Consider the following 24,164-nt stretch of genomic DNA (forward strand, 5'->3'; position numbering starts at 1 on the left):
ATTTTTGCAATGCTCTATTCTCTGCATTCACAATTTAATAAACATGCCTGAGAGCAGCCTGGCCTCTCAGCTTCAACATGTGTATGTTAAGCAACAGTCGTGTGCAGATAACTGATTTGCAAATCGACTGTATCATTGAATACCCTAAGAGTATTAATCATGAGTATGCATATGCCTGCTTGTTCCGTTTTGTCATACTGTGTCAGATCTACTTAATTTACCCCAGCGTTCATCTGTATTTTTGATGATACAAATACCCCAGACAAGCTTTAAAAGTTTCTCTTTGTGTGTGTATACTAGATACTTACTCAACATTGGTCACAAAACACTCTTGAATCGCTGTGGTATCCTCTTCGAATAAAAAGGGTCTTAAAAGCGTCTGTTTCTTAAAGTGCCACCCGCTCAAACATGGCCCATTTGGAGGAAATCTCAGTATACTTTTTTCGGCTGTGGTTGATAATGTGCAGGCCATCATTTTGCATTCCTAAACCGGTGATACTGCAGCCTTTGATATAGTAAGCTAATCTGCTGAAGTAGCTGAATCAAGCATGTTGAAATGAGTAGTAGTAACCAGACTTTATTCAAATAAAATTAAAATGTTTCAACTGAGGCACAATGCATTATTTCCTTGATTTCCCACACAAGGAACCAAAAACAGAATATGCAAGCTAGTTTTAATGTTTCTCAATCAAAATCACATTTTGGAAACTGACACGACCCAAAGGTTGAAGACACAGAATGCAATGGCAATTAGTTAAAACAAAAGCATTGAATACATTTCCTAGCCTTCGGATTTACTATACAGTTAAATTAAGTACTAATAGAGCTTATATACATACTCGTTACAGTATCAGTCACTTTTGAGGGAATTTTATTTTTGTATGAACGCATTTCTCGTTTCAATTTTCAGCAAATGCTAAACTTGTTTTGCCATTTCTGGTAGCATATAGGTACAATAAGTTTAATAAGTAGTGTTTGAAAAATATTAACCATTTTAAAGTTTTAACACCAGTCATATTCATAATATTGTTAATAATTGGAAGAGTCAGCTTGACTTTGCATTAGATCATACCTCAAGTGGTAGTGTTGCAGGAGCAGCAGTTAATGACACCTCTATGGGAACAAGTAGAGTTTTCAGATGCAGTAATTCTGTAGCCGTGAATTTACTAACACTGAAGAATATTTTTTAAAATTCCCTCTCAACTTTCTATTAACAGTCAATACAGTAGCACAGGCTCCTGCTGCATAATGTGCTGATCTACAGGATTTGGCTTTATACATATTTAGAGCAGCGATATCCACATTACCGCTATAATTCACCGAAAACGCAGCAGACTTTATTTGAGACATAAGACTTGCCACACTTTGGATATGCTTCAGCCATGGGCCATTACTATTAAAAGAAATCCTGAGATAATTACCCCTTTCTACTATTTGCAGCTTCGTTGAATTTATAAAGGAGCTACGCACCACTGCAATCGGTGTCCAGTCAATTATAGCTTCATTGGCTCAGGTCTGTGTATAGTCTTTGGCCTATTTGGGGGACATCAGTAGTGAACAGTACTAAGGCCTTTCTAAGTCCATTAGGCTAAAGCTTAAGCATAACCCTAGTTACAACCCTGTTACAAGTTAGAAGTGTACAACCCTTGCGAACGTCCCAATATATTGGATGTGTCAGTACTGTGACTAGCCATGATACACAAAACAAAAGCGGAAATATTTATATGGACTTGCTTAATTCTACTTAGCAGATCTACATTATAATTAAATTTGCATCAAAATGTCCCATCATTTAGACCTGTCTACTTTGTCAAATACAGTGTACAGGTCCCTCAGTGTGTAGTACACATCACCCACTTTAGCTTGAACATATTTCCCCATTATCAGTGAGAGGTTATGCATTGCTATGTTGTCCAACTGCAGGATTAAAACCTAGTTTGGTGTCAGATATTTACTGCAAAGTGCTACTTTTTAGAAAAACCAGGCCTGTCTAAAGGTGTTGGTTTCCTCTATCCAAGTTTATTTTACTAGTGCAAAATCCCCGCGTAGTTTGAGCAACACATTACTAATCCATATTGGCCTGTAGCATACACACTTCAATCGATCACACTTTTGAAAGATGGGAACTATAGCACTTGCTAGCCAGGTATATGGTAGCACTTTTTTATGTAATATGAAATGGAATACAGAATGTGTGCCCATATACCTGTGTTCATTTTATACACAACTCCTGGGACACTTTCTGGTCCAGGGGCTTTATCCCATGTAAATTTACATATAAGATCTTCAATTACAAAAGGAGTAATTTTGTCGGTTAGGGACTGGGAACAAGGTACAAAAACATAATCAGTTGAAAAATTAGAAACCACATAAACAATTACTATACTAGTTAAACCATTCTTCGGCTTGAACATGGTGTCTGTTCTTTCAGGTCTTGTACTGAAGCCATTTGATACAATCTTCCAAAAAGAACAGGCATCATGGTTATCACATGTTTGCATTAATCTGTTCCAAGCATTCTGTTCCCAACATTGCTTTGCTCTAGCAACATTGTCTTTATAAGATGTGTTATTTTTTTGCAACTGAGTTTCAGTAGTAGATTTTAATGTATGGCACAATCAAGCTTAAGGGGACAACGGTCACTTTCTGGTCTTCTAACTTAAAAATCTGAATCTCCAGAAATGTGCTGTTCTGGTAATCATATAATCATATAATCAGTTGATCCTAGGAAAGTAAGTGTAATTGTCTCATGTAAGGAGTGAGCACCAGATATTGCGGTCGGGCAGACTCAGGAGACTAACAATTCTTGGTGTTTTGGAACCTTGGCATTATTGAAATACCAAAACCCTATCTTGTTTTACAGCTAAAGTCCAGGGTTCTAAGTTGAGATTTGATTTGCAGGAGCCAAAACTAGCTCCTGGGCATTGGGCATCTCCCAGTCGGAAGGAGCAACCCCTAGGGTACCAGGAGTTAGTGCAATAGTGTGCTGCAAATCTAAGTTTCCCATAATATGCAAATGGAGTCTGCTGCAGAGTCTTTTGGTTGCGGTTGCGAGAGGACTCTACAGCTTTTGCTCCTGAACCCTGTGAGAACCTGCTTCTTGTCCTACCTTTGTTTCACCTGCTTCCACCTGGTGACTTTAAAATACCCAGAAGACCGCGGAGCGGCCGCGGAGTCTGCTGCAGAGTCTTTTGGTTGCGGTTGCGAGAGGACTCTACAGCTTTTGCTCCTGAACACTGTGAGAACCTGCTTCTTGTCCTACCTTTGTTTCACCTGCTTCCACCTGGTGACTTTAAAATACCCAGAAGACCGCGGAGCGGCCGCGGAGTCTGCTGCAGAGTCTTTTGGTCTTTAGGCTCTGCAGGCTCCACGGCACCCCCCCAGAAAATCTACCCACTGAATTATTCAAAGACATTCAAAACCGCGCAGGTGACCTGCTTCCCATCACGTTACATACACCCAAAGCACCGCTGCCCGCCCCGCGGGATCTTCAACCCGTGACAGGCTCCTCGTCTCCCACCTACCCACGCTCTGCATCACTGACGCCGAACTTGCCGATCGACTTGAGCCCAGTCGCGACTGCTGACAGCTGTACTGTCCCCTCATGTGCTCGCATCGGCTGGCCTGGAGCTGCGCGACTCACCTCTGACGCCGGAGCCTGCCTGTGCCTAGCGTACACGCGCCTCCACTCCACCTGACACCGAACAGAATCCTCTGCTGCTCGTGCTTTTGCGGCCTCGCCCCTGCCACTTAACGTGCTAACTCCCGGCATCCCCAGCTACCCTCGTTGATCAGGAGACCGAAAGGATTTGCCCCTTGGATCCTGAAACCTCAACCCTAACCGCTCCAGAGAAACAAAACGATCATATAACCACGTACCATTCGCTGATCAGGAAACGGAAAGGGGCCCGTCCTTGGATCCTGAAAGCGCACTTGATCCTCTACAGAAGACCGAAACGAAGATACACCAGTGCAGCCTCGCTGACCAGGAGACCGAAAGGGTACGGCCCTTGGACCTGAAAGCGCAACTCGAGCCACTACAGAAGAGCGAAACGAAGATACACCTGCGCAGCCTAGCTGATCAGGAGACCGAAAGGGTTCGACCCTTGGATCCTGAAAGCGCAACCTGATCCACTACAGAAGAGCGAAACAAAGATACACCTACGCAGCCACCGCTGACCAGGAGACCGAAAGGGTTCGACCCTTGGATCCTAAAAGCGAACTAAAAAAAAAAAACCACGGAAGACCGCAACGAACATACATCTGCGTACCTTCATCGAGCGGGAGACCCTTGATTCCCAAACGACACACCACCTAACCCAGCTCAATCTAATACAGTAAGCTGCCTACAACCTTACTCTAGGCCCTGAAACAACTTGACCCCAGCAAATACCAAACCGCTCGAATCAGACAAAGACCACAGCAGCAAACCCTAACCAGGGGGCCAGTACTCTGAGAAACCAAACAGAAACCTCGCAAAACTTAAGTTTAGCAATCTACAATCGGGAAACAATGGCTACAAGTCGCACCAATAAACAAAACCCAACTCAACGCCCAAAAACAAGACAAACAACCAAGACCGCGATCGCTAACACCACGGAGCAAGATTCACTACAGCTAACATTGGAACAATCCTTCAAGAAAGTGACATTGTACAAAGAAATCCCAAAGTCCCTGACACAGTGTTCAGATTCTAAACAGAACTCAGAAGACGCCAGTGACCAAATTCTAGAAACTGTTAATTCCACTGTGACATCCTCCCAACTATCAGTGGAGTCACACAGTACAGTAGAAAATCAGCAAATAATCTCATCTGAGGTAAACAGCCCGGACACCAAACCTCAAGCTCAGAAACCAACTACAAAATCTGGACAACCCATTATGTCCGTGCCATCATCACCGCCTCTCCAACTCGAATCTGAACAACAACTGATCAGTCCTTCAATTGCTCCGAACACAAACCACCAGCCCACAAAACAAGATCCTCTAAACAACGCGATACAAGACACCTTGACAAATCTTACAACCAGCAACAAAGAACCCATGGCACTCACAACCAAACAGGACTTAACACCGGACAAACAAAACCGAAATCAGCAATCCATGAAATCGAAGAAACTACACGAAATAGATAGCAATCCTCAGGAAATGGCTAATAATCAAGAACCAAAACTCACAGCTGACCCTGTCGTCTTCAAGCCAACCTCAACCTGCCAACAACCTGAACGAACACAAGACCTAACTACAAAACTAGCAGTCCCAACACCAGACCAACTGAAGCAAAAAGAAAAAGCAAGATTAGCACGGCTTGCGTGGCTTAAAACCCACAACTCCGTTAAATCCACCAGCATAGTGGAACCAACAACATCCAAAACAAGTAACAAATTGGCAAAACTATCACTGGACATTACCGAAATCGAGTCAATCATGACTACTGCAGAAAAAAGAAAAGAAGTATTTGGAGAACGAACAGAAGCAAATCAAATGCAATCAACTTCAACCCCATGTATCCCCTATGGAAACCAAAACAAGCAGATGAAAAAGGAAGACAACCAGAACTGGATGAACGTAAAACTGTCCCATCACGATTCAACTATGACTCGGATGAATCCTACTATACCCCAGACCCAATAATCAAGAACCAAAAACCAAAAGACCCCCAACAGAAAAATGACAACCATGAACAAGATGAAGAAGACACACATCCAAGAATCCCAACAACAATGTTAGACTTGCAAAATATGCTCATCGCAACACTCTCCCAGTCAATGATCCCCTTCTTGAAATTACAAGAAGACTTGAAAGATTCAATAAAAGATCAAGCGACCCTTCTAGCACTAATCCATTCAAAACAGATACACATCGAACATTTTGTCTCGACAGTGGAATCAAGACTGACAATAGAAGCAGAAGAGACACACCGGTGGCAACAAAGATTAGCTGAGATCGCAAGAGGAGACCGACAAGAGAAAACAAAACTTACAGGAGAACTACTACAGATGCTCAAAGAACACCATCAGCAACAAGCAACCAGACCAAACGACCAACGGCTACAAATCTCGCCGGTTCCAAAATCACCACAATGCCCAATTCAGACACAACCTGAAACAATCACAGATCTTGCCCAACAAATACTGAAAGAACCAAGTAAAAATATTACTAACAAAAAAACAGAAACCATTATCTCAAGCAACATAACAAAGAATCCAAAGGAAAACTTTCAGATTTTCGAAAAAGAAAAAACAACAAACGAAATAAAAGGCACCCAACAGAAAAATAACAAAAAACGACAAACGGGCTCGCGAGCGTTTCTAAGAAATATAACCCAGAACACCCAAACTGCTCAACAATCAAAGAAGAAACTACCAGCTGCCAACACACAAAGCATTCAAGTTCAGCTAGCCCAGACAAAACCCAAACTAGCGCAACCTACCCTGCCACAATCGCCGATCGACGAGGAATTGCTCGACATGACCACCCATGAAGAACAACCATTAGAAAACAATCAACACTCTCCACACAACCATTAATCTAGACGAGTTACATAATAATCGACGAATACGCCTCAATACTCGACCAACAATCGAATCAAAATCAAGACAACTCTAATGAAATCTCCCTAGAAGAAATCTCAATGATCTCAATGGAAAACATCTCAATATTCACAACCAGAGATGAGCCCTATGACCCCATCTCGTCGATCTCGATAACAACAACACCACAAGACCACAGTCAACACAGCCAGATCCGACCAACATTCGTCAATCCACTACGACAAAATGAAACATATGAAATCCACATTGAAAATGCAAATAAAAACCAGGAACCGGTAACTCTAAATAGAACAAACCTACTACGCCTTTTTGGCGTAATACCTCGCCTGAACAAACTCACAACAAAAGATATTGCTCTGATAACCTTTAAAGACGATCGGAACCTGGACAAGATCGTCATAGAGCTCCCAGACCCAAATAACCAAGAACTCATCATATCAACAAAAAGACAATTACACAAATTAGGCTTCTCATGCTGGGCATCAACATCCTCAAGAATACCAAGCAAACCAAAATATAAAGCAACCGCAAGCTACGAAGGCAAATACATTGAACAAAGGAAACAAAAACAGGCAACTGACGATAGATACTCAAATCGTACCTCTGAAGAAGCAGACTCAAACAGAATTAACAAACCCAACAGAACTAGCTTTGAAACTCCCTCATCAGATATTGCATCTACAGAAGACTCAATAAGAAGCCAACGACCAGACAGAGATGCCCATGCAATCAGAAGAATCTATGACTTCGAAAACACCTTTTTAGAAACAGAATCTACAGAATACTCAATGAACTCAAACTCATAACAATTAATGAACTATGGATTTAATTGGTCATTGTGCTCGTGGAACACCAGAGGTAATCTACATCTATTCACGGACACAGCCGCTGAACTAGAGCAATACCATTTCATATGTCTCCAAGAAACCTGGCTCAGCGACCCACCGGCATGCGATGGTTTTTATCACATTCCTAAACCCAGCTATCACACAAAAACAAGGAAGACCTGCTTCAGGCTTACTCACCCTAATCAAGATAAACCCTCACAGCACAGCAATACTCTCCGAGAATATAAACCCTTGGACGCAACTGACCATAATAACATCTACAAAAAACCAGCAAAATCGAGAAGACAAAAACAACTCAACAATCCTAAACCTCTATTGGAACCCTCTAGCAATATCAACAAACACGTTCCTAGACGGAGTTTTCATCTCAATTGATGAGGCCACAACTAAATACCCGATATCGGAAATAATAATCTGTGGCGATCTGAACATCAAGTTATACGATAAAAACGGTGGCCTCTTAAAGCACTCAGAATTATCGCCAAATGCAAAGAGATGGATAAAAGAAACCACGACACGCAACCTACTCCTTCTAAGTCAAGGGAACACCTCGAAATCCTATACACCAACATGGAGCAGAGGTTCGTCCCATGCAATCATTGATTAAATATTTCTATCTGAAAAACTTCACCAATCAGTCACAAACGTACAGACGATATTAATGGACAGGAGCGACCACAACCAACTTACCGCACACTCTGAAGCGACACTAGAAAAAACAGCGACAGCACTAGCACCTCCTCCATTAGAACTAAATGGAACAACAAGAAGACTGAGAATCCCACAAGCATCCTTAACCTCACTACCGGAAAAATTCCTACAGGCAAGACTGACAAATGCTATAAAAATCGACTACGAATGGATCCTAATTCCATTCCAACAAACCAGTAAAAATCGCCCGCAGAAAGACCATCGACATTCCTACAACCAAGAAATTGCTGAAAGGAAAAAAGCCCTAAATCGAACAATAAGAGAGTTAAAGAAAACTCCAGCTCTCGATACTTCATACCAGATCAAAATTCTGAAAAACAACCATCGAAACTGGACTAAATCACAAAAAAGTCTCATTCAACAAGCAGATGCTGAACAAATACTGAAAAGCCACAAATCCCACAATACAAAAGAACTTTGGAACCTACTCAATGACAATCAACAAAAACAGCATAAGCTTACAGCTAATGTAACCCAAGAAAAATGGATAACGCACTTTACCACCATTTACGCACCACGAGAAACAGCTCAACAGAATACACAGACTACAACAGACCCAACATGGAAAGTACACGCAGAATTCGAAGATTTCATCTTCCTGATTAACAAACTCAACACTTCTAGAGCACCAGGTCCAGATGGACTATCTAATGCCATAATCAAAGAAGATCCAAACGCTTGGGCAAGCCTCCTATGCCACATCACAAACCTGATCAATAAACTGCATAGAATACTTAACTCCTGGAGAACAGCAGTAATCGTACCAATCCATAAACAAGGCCCCAGCGAAGACCCTCAAAACTTCCGTCCGATTGCCCTGCTAGATCCGCTAGGAAAACTATTCGCAACAGTACTTCTAAACCAACTCACTGCGTGGGCCATAAAAAACAACAAATTCTCGACCAGACAAACAGGATTTACGGCCAATGTTGGAACAAACCTCAACCTGATATTACTACAAGTAATTAAACATGAAGCTATCAACTCCAACTCGACAATTTACGCAGCATTCATTGACCTAAAAATGGCTTTTGACGCAATCTCGCGCGAAAAACTATGGTCGAAACTTAGAACATGGAACTGTCCATCTGACATCCTAGAACCGATTATTCTACTATATTCAAAAACCACGATAAAAGTTAGATTGTCGAGACAAGGAACTACAACACCTGCCATACCAACAGAACACGGACTCAAACAAGGATGTCCACTGGCAGCGACACTCTACAACTTGTTCACTGCTGATATTGAAGACCATCTAAAATCACACAAAACCAATCCCCCTAAAATCAACTCGATCCCAGTCCCAGTCATGGCATACGCCGATGACATCGTGTTACTAGACAAAACACTGACTGGGTTACAAACAACACTGGCAGACCTAAGCCAGTACATGAAAAAAAATGAATTAACGATCAATACGGAAAAAACAAAGACAATGACTCTCACCAAACCACTAAAAAAAAGAACAAACCAGCGTATCTTTACGATCGACAATGTTGAAATAGAAAATGTTACTTCGTTTAAATACCTTGGGATCACAATAAACCAGTCTAAATCAGAAGAGCAGTGGCTAGACAAAATCGAACAAACATCCCAAACGCTATCAAGACAAGGCTGCCTCCTCCACAGAAAATACGGCAAATTCTCCTTCAAGCCAATTATCTCCTACTACAGACACAAGTACATTCCGATTCTCACCTATGGTACTGAAGCAATGCTGAACGCTCAGAGAGTCAACTGGACAAAATATGAAGCGGCTTTCTGGCGCAAAGTCCTTCGCCTCCCGCAAACATTTCCAATGCCAAGAATACGCTACGAATTGGCAACTCAATCAATTGAATCAGTCGTACAATGAAAAAGACTAGACATCTTTCGCAAAATATTGACAGACGGGAAAACTCCAGCAATTCAAATACTGCGACATAAAGAAAACACCTTCAACACGACAATATTGCAAAAATGGAAAGACACAATGAGAAAAGAAATGGTTAGTGAAAATATCACAGAAGAACTACTCATACTTCGCCCACAACACGCAAAAACAAAACTGCTGCACAATGACTGGATAAAGACCATTCAACAAAAAAACACCTACAAACAGAATCTACACTGCACAAAAGACAACAGGAGAATCCACGAACCACCAGCCTACCTGCAAACCTTTCCAGACCAAACCATTCGAACAACATTTTTAAAAATTCGACTAAACATTCTTCCAACAAAAGCATACCTAGCTACAAAAAGACAGATCAAGCAGGAAGACAACTATTGCAGGTTCTGCAAAGACCAAAAAATCGAGGAAACCATATTCCACCTCGTCATGGAATGTAACGAACTCGCGTCACAACGCAAAGAATTTGGTGCCTTTTACCAACTCTCTTCGATACAAATGTGTACGCAAGAAAGATGGACCGCTCTCCTCAGCGGCCACAACAACAAGTACACTTACACAATTGCTCTCTTTCTATCTTCTATACTCGAACTAGACAAACAAAAAAAAAAAAAGCCAATCCAACTTAACCAAATGATGAAAAAGTTTTCAAATAAACTACAGCATCAAAAAAAAAAAATGAATACATTTTTTCTTTATGTATGATCTTTTGTGCTTTAAATACACTCTAGTTGTGTCCTAATGCTTCATTATAAACATTCCAAAATACACAAAGTTTATATCACATAGCTGTGTTTATATGACACCAGCTTGCTTGGGGATTGGAAAGTAGCTTCTAGGAGCTGTTGGTGTCAAGGTAACCAGGCTCTCTTAGGTTATAAGCACAAGCTAAATAGCTCACAGCTATTTTGAGCCCTGAAGTCCCAATGCTAAAGGAAAAGAGTTGAAAAGGTTGCTCGTCATGATGTCGCACAAAAAAGTCTGTCTGCCGTCTAGACACCTGTACTTGCCTGACTTTTGGCCCTACCAAATAAAGAAAAGCCTAACTCATACAGAAAGCTATCATAAGGGTATTCTACCTAAATGATAAAATGTTGAATGGTTTCTGTCTCCCAGTGTAGTGTCTCTATTTGTTTACATTTACATACATTTGTTTACTGGGAAGAACGAGATATTTAGATTGAATAATCTGTATATTTTTTCTGTGCAATTGACTGAACGGCCTTATCCAGGGGCTAACGTTACCTTTATCACTTGTATTTACCTAGTAACACATGTGATGTGATTGCCGCTCTCGTTACCTGAGTGAGTTCTAATTTAAACCACATCAGCTGGCATTTACTGTGGTCACTTAGTATAACTTGTTTATTGAATTTTGAATCTATTTTGCAACGAGTAAGCACTCGTATAGATAATCGCTTTGTGTATGCCCTGCTGAACGGGAACTACAGCTCCCAAGAGCACTTGCAGGCTATTTCCTGAAACGTCAGGCGCTTCAGCGGCAAACCGGTCTGGGCTGGTCCTCGCCGATCCCTTGGCCAGAAACCCTGCCTCTCCAACGCTCTGCCGATCCAAGTAACTAAACCTTGGTAAGAATGGGTATAGAAAACCTTAATGTACTTTTCTCAAAGCTACAAGATCTACAAAGGACAGAAGCCATACACGCACAAGCTCCGGAGACTCTTGACAAAGTCCACAGCGTATCGGCGTGCCTCGACCATGACTCCATTCCAGATGCCATCCCAATGTCTTTATGTACGCGGACAACAGCAGACAAGGCACAAACACAAACTCCTATTAACGAGACCATGAGAAAGGAAACCAAGCACAAACAGAATGAAGAAAACTCTACTTACCTAAATACGAAAGAACTAAAAATATGCCCACTGAATGCACGCTCTCTTAATCAACATGCCTTATGTGTACACAATCTGATTTTGTCAGATAACATTGACATCATGTGCATTACAGAGACATTGCTAGAGGACCCCATAGGTCCTACATGTACTCTGGCAGTTCCTACAGGCTATACGATCCATTACACTAATAGAGCTAGTGGGAAAGGGGGCAGGGTAGCCATAATAACACGCGTCTCGCTGCCCGTTTTTTCTACGACATTACCATGCTCGGGCTGCGAAACATTACAACTAAAATACTGTCCCACAGACAATAACTATCAATTTCTTTCTCATGTACAGACCTCCCTCTCTGGAATCTGAGTTCAATGATGAACTTATTTACCTTGCCAACTCATTAATTGGCCATAATAAATCCACAATCATCCTTGGAGACTTAAATCGATGGCGTGGAGATCTAAAACCTAAAGAAGCAATCCTCCTTGAGAAAAATTTACAAAAAATATAGTTTAATGTAATGAACCATGATCCTACTATGGCCAACGGTCATCAACTGGATTGGGTCATCACTAACAGCATAGAGACAAACAACTATGTAACCACCCCTTGTATATGGACGGACCATTATAAAGTAGCATTTAACCTACACTTAACCCAACCAGCTAAGAAGCCCTTAAATGAAGCAAGGAAAGTCTTTTCTAGAAACTACAAAAACATTGACAGTTTGGACCTACAACTCTGCATTATCATCATTCTCGCCAACCTTAATGAAAAGGACTCCTGTGACACCATTATTAATAAATATGATCAGCAGATGCTCATATTAATAAATCAGAAAGCTCCTAATAGAGAAAAAACAGTCAGGCCCAATCTTAACCATCAAAAATGGTAAACACCGGACCCGAACTATCCTTAAGAAGGAAAAACAACGCATTGAAGCACAATGGCTAAAAAATCCAACTGACGGCAATAAGACCAGCTGGAAATTACTAGAAAAATCCTATAAGAATAACATCAATGAGGCCAAAAAGTACTACTTCAATAGTCAAATTGAAGGTTCCACTAATTCAGCTAGCAAACTCTTTGACATTCTCAAATCTATAGATAAGCCCCAGGCTTTGGCCCCTGCTTTGATTCCATCTCAATCAGAATGTGAAAACACTCCGATAGCTTTCGCCAACAAAATCATAAAAGCTAGAGAACGCATTACCTCTGCTCAGACTAATAAACCTCAACCCAGTCGCCCTGTAGAATTGACGACCACCGAGGGAAAAGAGAAATTCCAATTCCAACAAATCTCTATTGATGTCATGATGAAAACTCTTGCGTCTATGAAACCATCTTCCTATGCCGAAAATAAACTTCCCCCAAAGATCATTCTCGAACCTGACTTAGACCAACGTGATCCCAACAACTTAAGGCCTATTACAAATTGTTACTTTACACTTAGTCATGGATAAGATAGCAACAGCACAACTTCAGAAATATGTAGAAAGGCATGAGATCCTACACCCAAAACAATCTGGTTTTAGAGCCGTTCATAGCACCGAGACAGCAATGCTGGACTTACAAACCAAAATGCTGGGGTTTATGGACAAGTGAAAAGCTGGTCTACTAGTCCTTTTGGATCTCAGTGCCGTCTTTGACCTGTTAGACCACCAGCTTCTACAACAGGCACTTGATAAAATCACAAACTGCTCCAAGGAAGCTATAAATTGGCTATCCTCCTTCCTTGAGAACAGAATCTCCCGAGTACTTTGGGGTGACAAATTCTCCTCTGAATTCAACATCTTCTGTGGGGTACCACAGGGAGCTACTCTGTCCCCTCTGCTCTTTAACTTGCACATCCGCTTCTTGTGCGAGCTACTAGAACATCTCCAGGTGTTCTTTACCAACTATGCTGACGACACTCAGCTGGCCCTGGAACTGAGTGGGGACTACGCTAAAGACAGTACGACATTAAACACTCTTTATAAGAATATTGAAAAGTGGATGGACAACAATTGGATGTGCCTAAACTGCAATAAGTCTGAGCTAATGGTCTTTGGATCCACCCATGCTCGTCCCAAACTCGCCTCTATCAGGCATTTCAAATCAAAGAATCCCGCATTGAAGTGGCGGGCAAGGTTATAACACTCGGCATGACCCTTGAAGCCTGCCTTAACGCAGATGCATGTATGTTAGCAAAAATTGTAATTATTACATCAGACTTCTTAAAGCTATCAGACCCTTACTTAGTGAAAAAAATTGTGCTACTATAGCCAGAGCTACCATCTTGTCATACCTGGACTATGGAAACACACTGCTCGCAGGTGCAAGTAAGCAAAACATGCACAAATTCCAACTGGTCCAAAATAATGCGATCAGAACGATTAAACAAAAAGCAAGAAATGAACATATCAGTGAAGCCAGACGGGACCTCCAATGGCTGAAAATGAAGGACTGTGTACAATTTGTCCTTATGCCTAACACACAAGTGTCTTTATGGCAAAGCACCAGCCTATCTGAAGTCCAAATTGACTCTCTACAATCCCTCCAGGGCACTAAGATCAGAAGCCAAGGGCCTGATAACAACCCTGAAACATAAAAAAGAACTTGGTATGGGTAGAGCTTTTCCCAACCGAGCAGCAGTCAACTGGAACACACTTCCGATCTGTCTTAGGTTGGAGACCAATCACTCTGCCTTTCGAAAAAAAGCTTAAAACTATACTTTTCAAGTAAACCACAGTTAAGTTAAATTCTTCACGCTCTCGAGCTGCAAGACTGTTTCCTGCATTTTTCTGGTGCCAGAGGCCAGGCTGCGGGTGAGATATTTGCAGTGGCTCCTGCAGTGCCAGTGGTCCCAGTACTTCAGAAGTTCTCACAGTGTCCGGGTCAGTGGTCACCGACCTATCTTGGTGAGCCAGCAGCAGCCACATGTTGGTGTGGGAGCTTTTGTGGCCCCTTTGGTCTCCAGCCAAGGTGGTCACGGATGCACCCTTGAAGGGTTGGGGCGCTCATTGCGAGGACTTGCGCGGCCTTTAGTCGGCGATGGAGGTCAGGTGGCGCATAAACAACCTGGAGTTGTGAGCCATCATGTTATCCCTGAAGGCGTTTGCACCCTCTCTCAAGGGGAAACATGACCTAGTTTTGACAGACAATACAGTGGCCATGCACTACCTGAACAAGCATGGCGGTGAGCGCTCCCTCCCTCTTTGCAGAGAGGCAATGAAGCTGTGGTTCTGGCTGTGCAAGAATTAGGTCTCGGCAGTCCATTTGGCAGGGACAAAGAATAGTTGTTTGACGGATTCTCTGAGCAGGCAGAGCACTGTCTCACATGAGTGGGAGGTGTGCCAGGAAGTCCTGGAAGAGGTCTTCTCTCTCTGGAGGTACCCCAGCAGTGTATCTGTTTGCCACACCGTCCAACAGGAAGTGCAGACAGTTTTGCTCGAGGGAATTCCCAGCGAACAGTGTGCTAATGGATGCATTTCTAGTGGACTGGACCTTCACCCTCCACTATGCCTTCCCTCCGATTCCCGTCATTCCATGAGTTCTCAGGAGGTGAGGAGTTTTAGTGCAACACTGATCTCGATTGCCCTGGATTGGGCGAGAAGGACATGGTACTGACTTGCCATCTGCCCACCTCTCCAGTTGCCTCGTCAGCCGGGTCTCCATCCAAATCCATAATTTCTCAACCTACATGTGTGGCTCTTGAGAAGATGAGGTATGATGACTGGGACCTCTCTGAGGAGGTGGTACTGGCTGCACGCAGGCCGTCAACAGGATCACGTACTCCTATGTCCTGTCCCCTTTCCTCCATAGTGTATGGGCGGCTCTCGCTAGGGTCGGGAGAAGGAACCTCTTTCACCAGAAAAATCATCTTCCCCTTAAAATTTAGATGCACGCGGGGGCACAGCCCTGGGAGTATGCGCTCCCTTGACTCCGCCCACCGGTACCACTCCTCAGTCCTCTTTTACTCATCAACGGGAATGGACTGCTTTCACCAGCGCTCCTGGGTTAGGCCTCCGGCCTTGTAATTCCACGCACTTTTCCCCAGAGAAGTATTTTTGTCTTCTTTTTTCTATTCCAATTGTTAGGTACTACTCTGTCCTCTGGTGCCACACTCCTCCCTGGCACATGACGACGGCGGGCTTCAGCAGGTCTCCAGCCTGCAAGGGTCCCTTCCCAAAGTCCAACCCCCACGCCCGCTGCCTCCAGTGTCTTGGCCCAGACCACGGCTGGGACGGCTGTACTGCATTCAACGCCTTGACTCCTCGGGTGCTCAAGAATCAACTAGCCAGGTGGCGGGAGCTCTTCGGAAGATCAGCTCCAGAGGACCTTAAAGCATTTGTGAAATGGAAGACCTAGCGCAAGGTAGGTGCTCTGTTCTCCTCCGCACCCCGCAAGGGTGACTCCTTCCCTGGAATACTGAGGCTGCTCCAGCTGCCGGCCCCTAGGCCGAGGGGTCGCAAGATGGGCTGCAAGGCTCCATTACTGGGTCCCAACCTGAGGGGCTATGCCCTAATTCGGACCCATGTCTGAGGGGGCACCTGCACGCAGCACTACCAATGGCCGAGGGCACTCTGCCTACCAGGCCGTGACCTGAGGTGCAGGGAAGGTCACAACGACCACTGCTCAGCGCGTACTGGGGGAGGCCGGTCCCATTTTAGCAAATACCACGACTCAGCCACGTGGCATCTAGCAAAACAAAATGGCTGCTGGGCCAAACAAAATGGCGGCTCACCCGGTGCCCCTTCCCTTCAGAGATCAGGCAGGGGAGCGTGTTTCCAGGTGGGATTGGACAACGCCTGTCACCTGGTCCACATCCTATCCCTCCACTTCGCAGGGCAGATGCACATCGCCCAATTTAGCAAGACAGGGCACGCCCAGGACATAACACCCTTAGGGCCCTACCCCTATTACTAGCCCAACAGGCACACCTCCAGCTTCTTAAGACAGGTTCTTCGATAAATTCCTCGCCTTCATGAGATCCCCGCAGATGGGTAACATCCTCAGGGACATAATTGGGGACATGCTCCCTCTTGTACATTTGCAAGCACGCACGGCAGTACGCTGGGTCCAGCTCAGCCCCTGGTCCAATGCCTGTATCAATCACGGCAGCTCCGACTCTGCCCCCTCAGCAGCCTCCGGCACTGATAATCAGCACGCCACAGCTGCCTGCACCCAGCACTCCTCCGGCTCCACTGGACACAACAGTGCACACAGACGAGTAGGGAGACCCGGACTGCCCATAGTCGGCCAAAGCTTTTCATGAGCGACTGGTGGGCCTGGCTGAGTGCCTAGGAATCCTGCAGCCACAGGTGGAATGACCGGAGACGGGGTTACTGGCTGAAGTTCTTATGCTACGTCCTCCTACTAGAACTAGAATTCCACTTTAAAAGGATGTCGAAGCATTAGCCAAAAAAGGTTGGCTCAACCCACACTCTACCCAGCCTACCAAGAGGCGTCTCGATGCTAAGTACAAGCAAACGGTAGGGGACACCCTCCTATTGTCGGCGCACCCCCCAACCTCACTCCTCGCTGAAAGCGGCAGCATCACTATGCTCTAAGCCACAATCCTCCTTGGTGGCTTCGGCATCTGCACTGCTGGGCAAAGAGGAAAAGCTCTTGGAGGTGTTCGGGAAGAAAATGTACTTTAACGCCACTCTCCACCTGCACCAGGCCAACGCTGGTGCCATGTTGGCGGCTATCAACCAGAAGCTGTTGTCGGAAATTGCAGATTTCCTCCCTGAGCTCCCCACCCACAGCCAGGCTCGCTTCAAGGCTGGGCTGGCAGAGGCCAAAATCATGGCACAAGATATAATGGAGTGCATGGTGGCCCACATTGCCACGGACATGAGAAAGATGGCTTGGCTTAAGGTGACAAAATTCAACCCAGACATGTAGGAGTGCATACTAGACCGGCATTTCAAGGGGGGCGACCGGTTCTATTCAACAACTGATGAGGAACTTCATAAGAAAAAGAGTAGCTCCCAGAGAGCGAAATCGTTATCCATTGTTACCAAGTCCACACCCAAGACCTACAGCCAAATGCACCAGCGCTCGGACAAAGGTCAGTCCTTCTGAGGCTTTAGCGGCTTCCAGGAGAGACGGTCCAGACAACCGGACAGATCCCTTAGCCAGCACAGGTGCAAACAGCACCAGGTGTCTAACAAGGGGTTTTTCCATTTCCCCCCCCCATCAGCTCCTGCCTCAGAAGGCAGAAGAAGTTGTGACAGGCTCATCCGGATCCGCAAGTCTCTGGTGGTTGGCAGGCTTGCCCTGCACGTACACTGCTGGCGGACAAAGTTCACAGACCTGTGGATCCTCTCTGTGGTATCCACAGGTGTTTCCGTCTCTCAATTACTCCTCCTCCTTCGTCTCCTCCTCATCCTTTCTCCTCTCTGCTCTCGCAGATTGGTACAGCAACTCTGCTGGCGGAAATCTGCTTGCTCGCAGCAAGCCGGGAAGTGGAGGAAATACCAGCCTCGCACCGGGGTCTTGGCTGCTATTCACGGATTTTCGCCATACACAAAAAGAACCAGGCTGGCCTGAGTGTTGTTAGACCTTTCCTCCTTGAACCTTTCCCTTCCCCCTCCAAATGTTCAAGATAGTTACCCCAGCCTTCGTAGCAGAGACATTGTGTGTGTGAGACTGGATGTGCTCCCTTGATCTGAAGGATGCCTACCCACATGCCCCGATCTCGGAACCCTACATGTCCCGATCTGGGGTCCTTCCTGAGGTTCAGTATCATGGGTTTTCACTTTCAATACAGGTTTCTACCCTTTGGACTCAATTTGGCCCCCAGGGTCTTTACAAGGCTAATGAACACAGTGGCAACCCTACTCGGGGCACAGGACCATCGCATGTATCCATATCTAGACGACTGGCTAGTAGGGGCGAGATCTCTGGAGGCAGTCCAGCACATTGCCTCTGCCCTCACGGGTACACTGTATGACCTGGGATTTTCTTTCAATCTCAAAAAGTCAGTTATTGCCCAGGGAGAGTCTGACCTTCCTGGGCCTTATATGGGACACAAGGTCTGAGAGGATATTCCCCTCGGCTAACAAGATCGCAGCTATCAAGTGGCCCACTGGACATTTTCTCAGCAGAGCAATGACCTCGGTGTGGTGGTACCAACACCTGTTGGGAGTCATGGCCGCATGTCTCCTCACAGTGCCACATACGAGGCTCAAAATGAGGAGGCTGCAGCTGTACTTCGCAGCCTCCCGGAATCGGGAGAAGGGATCGCAGGTGGAGCAGGTCAGCATACAACAACATCTCCACCAAGATCTATTCTGGTGGGGTACAGACATCAATCTGCGGATAGGCAGGCCCTTCGGGCATCCAGTACCTCAGGTCACCATTACCACAGACTCATCCCTAGAGGGATGGTGGGGCTACCCTGGACAGCCACATTTCAATGGAGTATGGACACGTCGGAAGCAGCTGGCGCACATCAACTGGCTCGAGATGATGGCTATCTGGCTTGCCCTCAAAACCTTCCTCCCGGTATCACCGGCAAATCTATTCTCATTCAGACAGACCACTCAACCTGCATGTATTACATCAACAAGCAGGGTGGCACCAGGTCTCCTCCCCTCTGCAGATTGTCGATCGACATTTGGGAGTGGGCTCTGGTGAACAACATGCACTTGTCAGCAATCCACCTCCCTAGGGAGTGCAACCTAGAGGCGGATAGGCTCAGCAGGCTGGGCTCGGACAACTACAAATGGCAGTTGAACGCGGAGGTCCTTTTGGGGATTTTCACCGGGTTGGATCATCTGCAGGTGGACCTCTTTGCTACCACTGAAAACAGGAGATGCCCCCAGTTCACCTCCTGGCTGGGGCAATGCAGTGGTTCGTTAGGTGATGCGATGCAGATCCCTTGGAAGAACCTGAGCGCATACCCTTTTTTTCCCCCCACACCCCTGGTGCACTGGGTCATCTGCAGGGCCAGGGAGTCGCAGGGTCTTCGGCTCATCCTGATAACGCCATTGTTGCCCGCAAAACCCTGGTTATCGGAACTTCTCAGTCTGTCGGATCAGCACCTGGTACATCTCGCGGTGGGCCCAGCGCACCTACTCTCCCAGCAAGGCAGCACAGTGGTTCTCCCCGCCCCGCAGAAGTTAGCCCTCGCAGCATGGTGCCTGAACAGGTTACCCTGAAGCATCTGCCCCTGTCACAGGCTAACCTGGCTATCATACAAGGGGCTAGGAGCAACGCTACCAGGAGCCAGTACAAAAGCAAGTGGACCAGGTTCTGTCACTGGGCAGAATCAAAGGAAATTGATCCATTGACTTGCTAGTTGGACGACGTTCTGTCCTTCTCAGTGCACCTCGCCCATTCAGGGGTGCAGGTAGACACATGCTGCACGTATCTGGCCGCCATTGGGGCCTACAAGAACTCAGGCAAGCAGGTATTTTCATCCTCAAATCCAGTGGTTAAGAGGCACTTGGCGGGTCTGACTAAACTGTATCCACCTATCAACAAACCACATTTGAACCTATGGCGTCCACGGACATCGGGCTAGTTACCATCAAGACGGCCCTGCTAGTGGGCCTTACCTCGGCATGCCGATTCAACAAAACCCAGGCACTGGTGGCTTCAGAGCCATATACTACATTTCACAAGGACAAGGTGGTGCTCAGAACACACCCCACATTTTTACCTAAGGTCGTCTCCTTTTTTCACCTGTATGAGTAGATAGTATTACCAACATTCTTCACGGATCCTAAGGATGAGGCTCAGAGGGTATTGCACTGTCTGGATGTCAGACCTGCATTAAGATTTTACCTGGACAGAACCAAGAGCTTACGTAAATCAGACTCATGCTAAATCATCTTTGGGAGATCAAAACCAGGCTGTCTGGCCTCCAAGGCTTCAATAACCAGGTGGATGGTTATGGCCATCAAGAGGCGTATGAGGTGCAGACAAGCCATTGCCAGCAAACATGCATGCCCACGCCATCAGAGCAAAGGCCTTGGCGGTAGCTTTCCAAAGACACATTCCGTGGCAGGCTATCAGCAAAGCGGCTACATGGGCTACTCCCTCAGCGTTCTGCAAACAGTACTGCTTGGATGCCAGCGCCAGGTCGTCCTCAGCATTTGGCCATGCAGTGTTGAGGAAATTGTTTTCTTAAGAGGGGCAACTCTCCATCCTGGGGCTCCATTCAGTTGTAATCGCCCATGCAGTATGGAGGAAAGGGGAGGGGATGTTGGAGTAATTATAAGTTACTCACCGTAGTGACTAACGTACTGCTAGTCCATAGTCCCCTTTCCTCCATACGTTTCACCGTCCTCCCCCAATAGAATTGGTGTCATTAGGCAATGTTAATATTGTTGACGTGTCAAAGGGGACTGAGGAGTGGTGCCGGTGGGCGGCGTCAGGGAAGCGCATGTGCCCAGGACCACACCCATCTTAATTTAAAGGGGAAGAGGATTTTTCTGGTGAAAAAGGTTCTGTCTCCCGCCCCTAGTGAGGGAAGCCCATATAGTATGGAGGAAAGGGGACCATGGACTACGGTGAGTGACTTATAATGTATGCATGCAGGTGGAGAAGATTTGAGGCGTGGTGCAGGGACCGTGAGATTGACACCATATCTTGCCCCACCACTACAGTGATGGAGTTCCTTCTGTCACTGGCCTTGTCCTGCCTATAGGTCAAAGTCACCAAAGTCAAAGGATACTTGATAGCTTTTTCTGTGTTCAAAAGATCTTTGGATCAACCTTCTTTCTTCACGATCCCGGTTATGGCCCAATACCCGAAAGGCCTTGTGAATACGTTTCTGACCTACTCCCTTTATCATTCTGGACTGGGACCTTAATTTGGTCCTCACATTTCTAATAATGGCTCTGTTTGAGCCTTTACATTCTTGTTCTTTGCGGTTGCTCATCTTGAAGACCGTTTTCCTAGTGGCCATTACTTCGGCCAGGCGGGTCTGCAAACTGCAGGCCTGGTCTTGCAAGCAACCTTTCCTTCGGTTCTTTCTGGAGAAGGTTTCCCTAAAAGTGCAACCTGGATTCCTTCCCAAGGTTGTGTCAGAAATTCATTTGTCCCAGGACATTGACCTTCCTGTTCTTTATCCACCTCTGCACCCCTCCGAGGAGGAAAGGATTTACAGGTTAGACCCGAGGAGGGCATTGAGTTTTTATGTGGCCAGAACAGCGGAATTCAGGAATGTAGACCAGCTGTTTGTGGCCTTCTCGGTGGCTAGGAAAGGCTTACCTGTTTCAAAACAGACCATATCATGATGGATCACACTTTGCATCTACGAGTGTTCTCACAATGCAGGGAAAGAGTTGCCTGCGGGCATCAGAGCCTATTTCACCAGAGGGGTGTGTACCTCAACAGTGCTGCAAAGCGGAGTAGCAGTGAGGGACATTTGACGAGTGGCAACCTGGTCCTCACTACATACCTTTGTGAAGCACTACAGTCTGGACGTCACCCTTGGGGATGTTGCTCGATTTGGAAGGGCGGTTTTGCAAAATCTTCTGCCAGTACTGCTTTGGGAGTCTATCTGATGTGGAATCTGTGGGAGAAAGGCAATCCGTTCAAAAAGAAATTACTTACCGTAATATTCTTTCTATGGATTTTTCCCCGCAGATTCCTCATCACACATCCCATCCTTTACTGCAATGAAAGTGTTTGTGGTTAGTGGCCCTTTTTCTCTGGGGAGGAAAGAGATAAGCTATGGTTTCAGGGTTGATGGCCTCTTTTGGTTCAGTGCTGCATTCCTTCTGCGGTCTCCATTTCCCACCAAAAAAGAAATAAGAATCCCATGTTGGAGCTTTCATTTTCTAATTTTCTATTAGCTGTTTGGCCGTATCGTTAGTTTTCCTCTGCAATGGCTGAGCACAGGGGTGGAAAAGCTGGGTACTGAGGTATGGTTTGTACTGCGCAATATATGTATGACGACCAATGTCGTGTCTGGTGCGACGATCGAGGCAAGACGGATCAACGGCCAAGTCGAGGTGCACTGCACCCCTGAATTTTCCAAGCAGCTGACTCTTGAAGGATATGTCTGATAAGGAATCTGCGGGTGAAGAATCCATAGAAAGAACATTACGAAAGTAATTTCTCCTTCAACCCAAAATCTCCTTGCTCAAACTAATATTTTCGGTACTTTACCATGATTACACCCGCAAATATTCCATGTAAAGATTCAAACATAAATACCATTCATGTATTTGTTGCACATTAAACTTGTGCCCTTCCCATACTTTATTAAAGTTCCTCACTGTGTAAAATGAGACCAAGAACTATCTGTATAGTCTTCAAGCAAGAAGTCAGTAGCATGAACATAACGTATAAACAATACATTAGAAACTATTAGAGATCAATGTAGATGGATGAAGGGGTATTATCCCCCAACCTCACCCATTGCCTTGCTTTCAACTCTGTTCTAATCAAGTTTCGGAAACACATGCCCTTTCATCCTATTCGCAAATCTGACCACCTCCCGAATTTGAAACAAAACTAATTTTCCCAAATTGTAAAGCATGTGTACACGTACTAGGAAGTATACACTCCACGCTGATAGTAAGTATCAGGACCAGTGATTTTTAGCAGAATTGTTCATGATTGCATACGTCAAGTAGAGATGCACCCTGTCTGGAAAGGCTCAATGAATTGCATGGCTTGTTTAGGATCCTTTTACAAGGATGTTTTCCCCAACCAGCACCAGCTGCAATTTAGCCATAAATCATGAATTAGCTGATATCCTTACTCGTGAGAAGCTTTATTTGCATTTTCACATTTTTAAAATGTAGTGCATCTGCCTCCATAGAGTTAAAAGTATGCTGAATTACCATAATACATTATGGTTGTTAATTGGCCATTACTTGTGCCCAAAGACCAATTATTAAGGTTAATTGTAGTTTGTAAACCTGTATTGGTGTGAGATGTGTTTATTCAGATCTAATAATGTGTATATTTCTTCCCAGATGCTTGAAGTTCGGTTACTATATGAAATCAGTGACGTGGAGTCTCCGGACATCGAGCAAGTGCCAACTCCTAGTGGAGGGCCCAATTCGCAGCCCACCCTTCTTCAGTCTCATCCATCCACAAGCAGTGGTTCATCTGACGGATTTCGCGACAATGTTCCTTGTTTAAGGTATGTTCTCCTTGGATCTTTACGTTACATTTTTATTCTCTCCTGAATAAAGAAATATAGGACACAAAAAAATGCAGCTGAAGCAGCTTTGAGGCAAAGGAACATATAGATGACTTCAATAGGAATAGAAGGGATTGCGTGGATGTTGCCCAGAACAATTAAGTATTTAAAGCTATTGTGAGATAATGCTGCCCAAACACATTAATC

The 24,164-nt window shown here is 45.1% G+C and overlaps 1 protein-coding gene across 6 annotated transcripts in view; it reads left to right on the forward strand.

Moving 5' to 3' along the window:
• The window catches only part of STXBP5 (syntaxin binding protein 5), a 2,430,573-nt gene that overhangs the window by 1,503,002 nt on the left and 903,407 nt on the right, over positions 1 to 24,164 (forward strand). For all 6 annotated transcript variants that reach the window (XM_069606830.1, XM_069606829.1, XM_069606831.1 and 3 more), the window contains exon 16: positions 23,788 to 23,957. In XM_069606830.1, coding sequence (XP_069462931.1) covers positions 23,788 to 23,957 — 170 coding nt within the window. The remainder of the gene's footprint in view (positions 1 to 23,787; positions 23,958 to 24,164) is intronic.

The sequence above is a fragment of the Ambystoma mexicanum genome, chromosome 4p (genome assembly GCF_040938575.1).
Source record: "Ambystoma mexicanum isolate Mex_15411 chromosome 4p, UKY_AmexF1_1, whole genome shotgun sequence".
Taxonomy (NCBI): Eukaryota; Metazoa; Chordata; class Amphibia; order Caudata; family Ambystomatidae; genus Ambystoma; species Ambystoma mexicanum.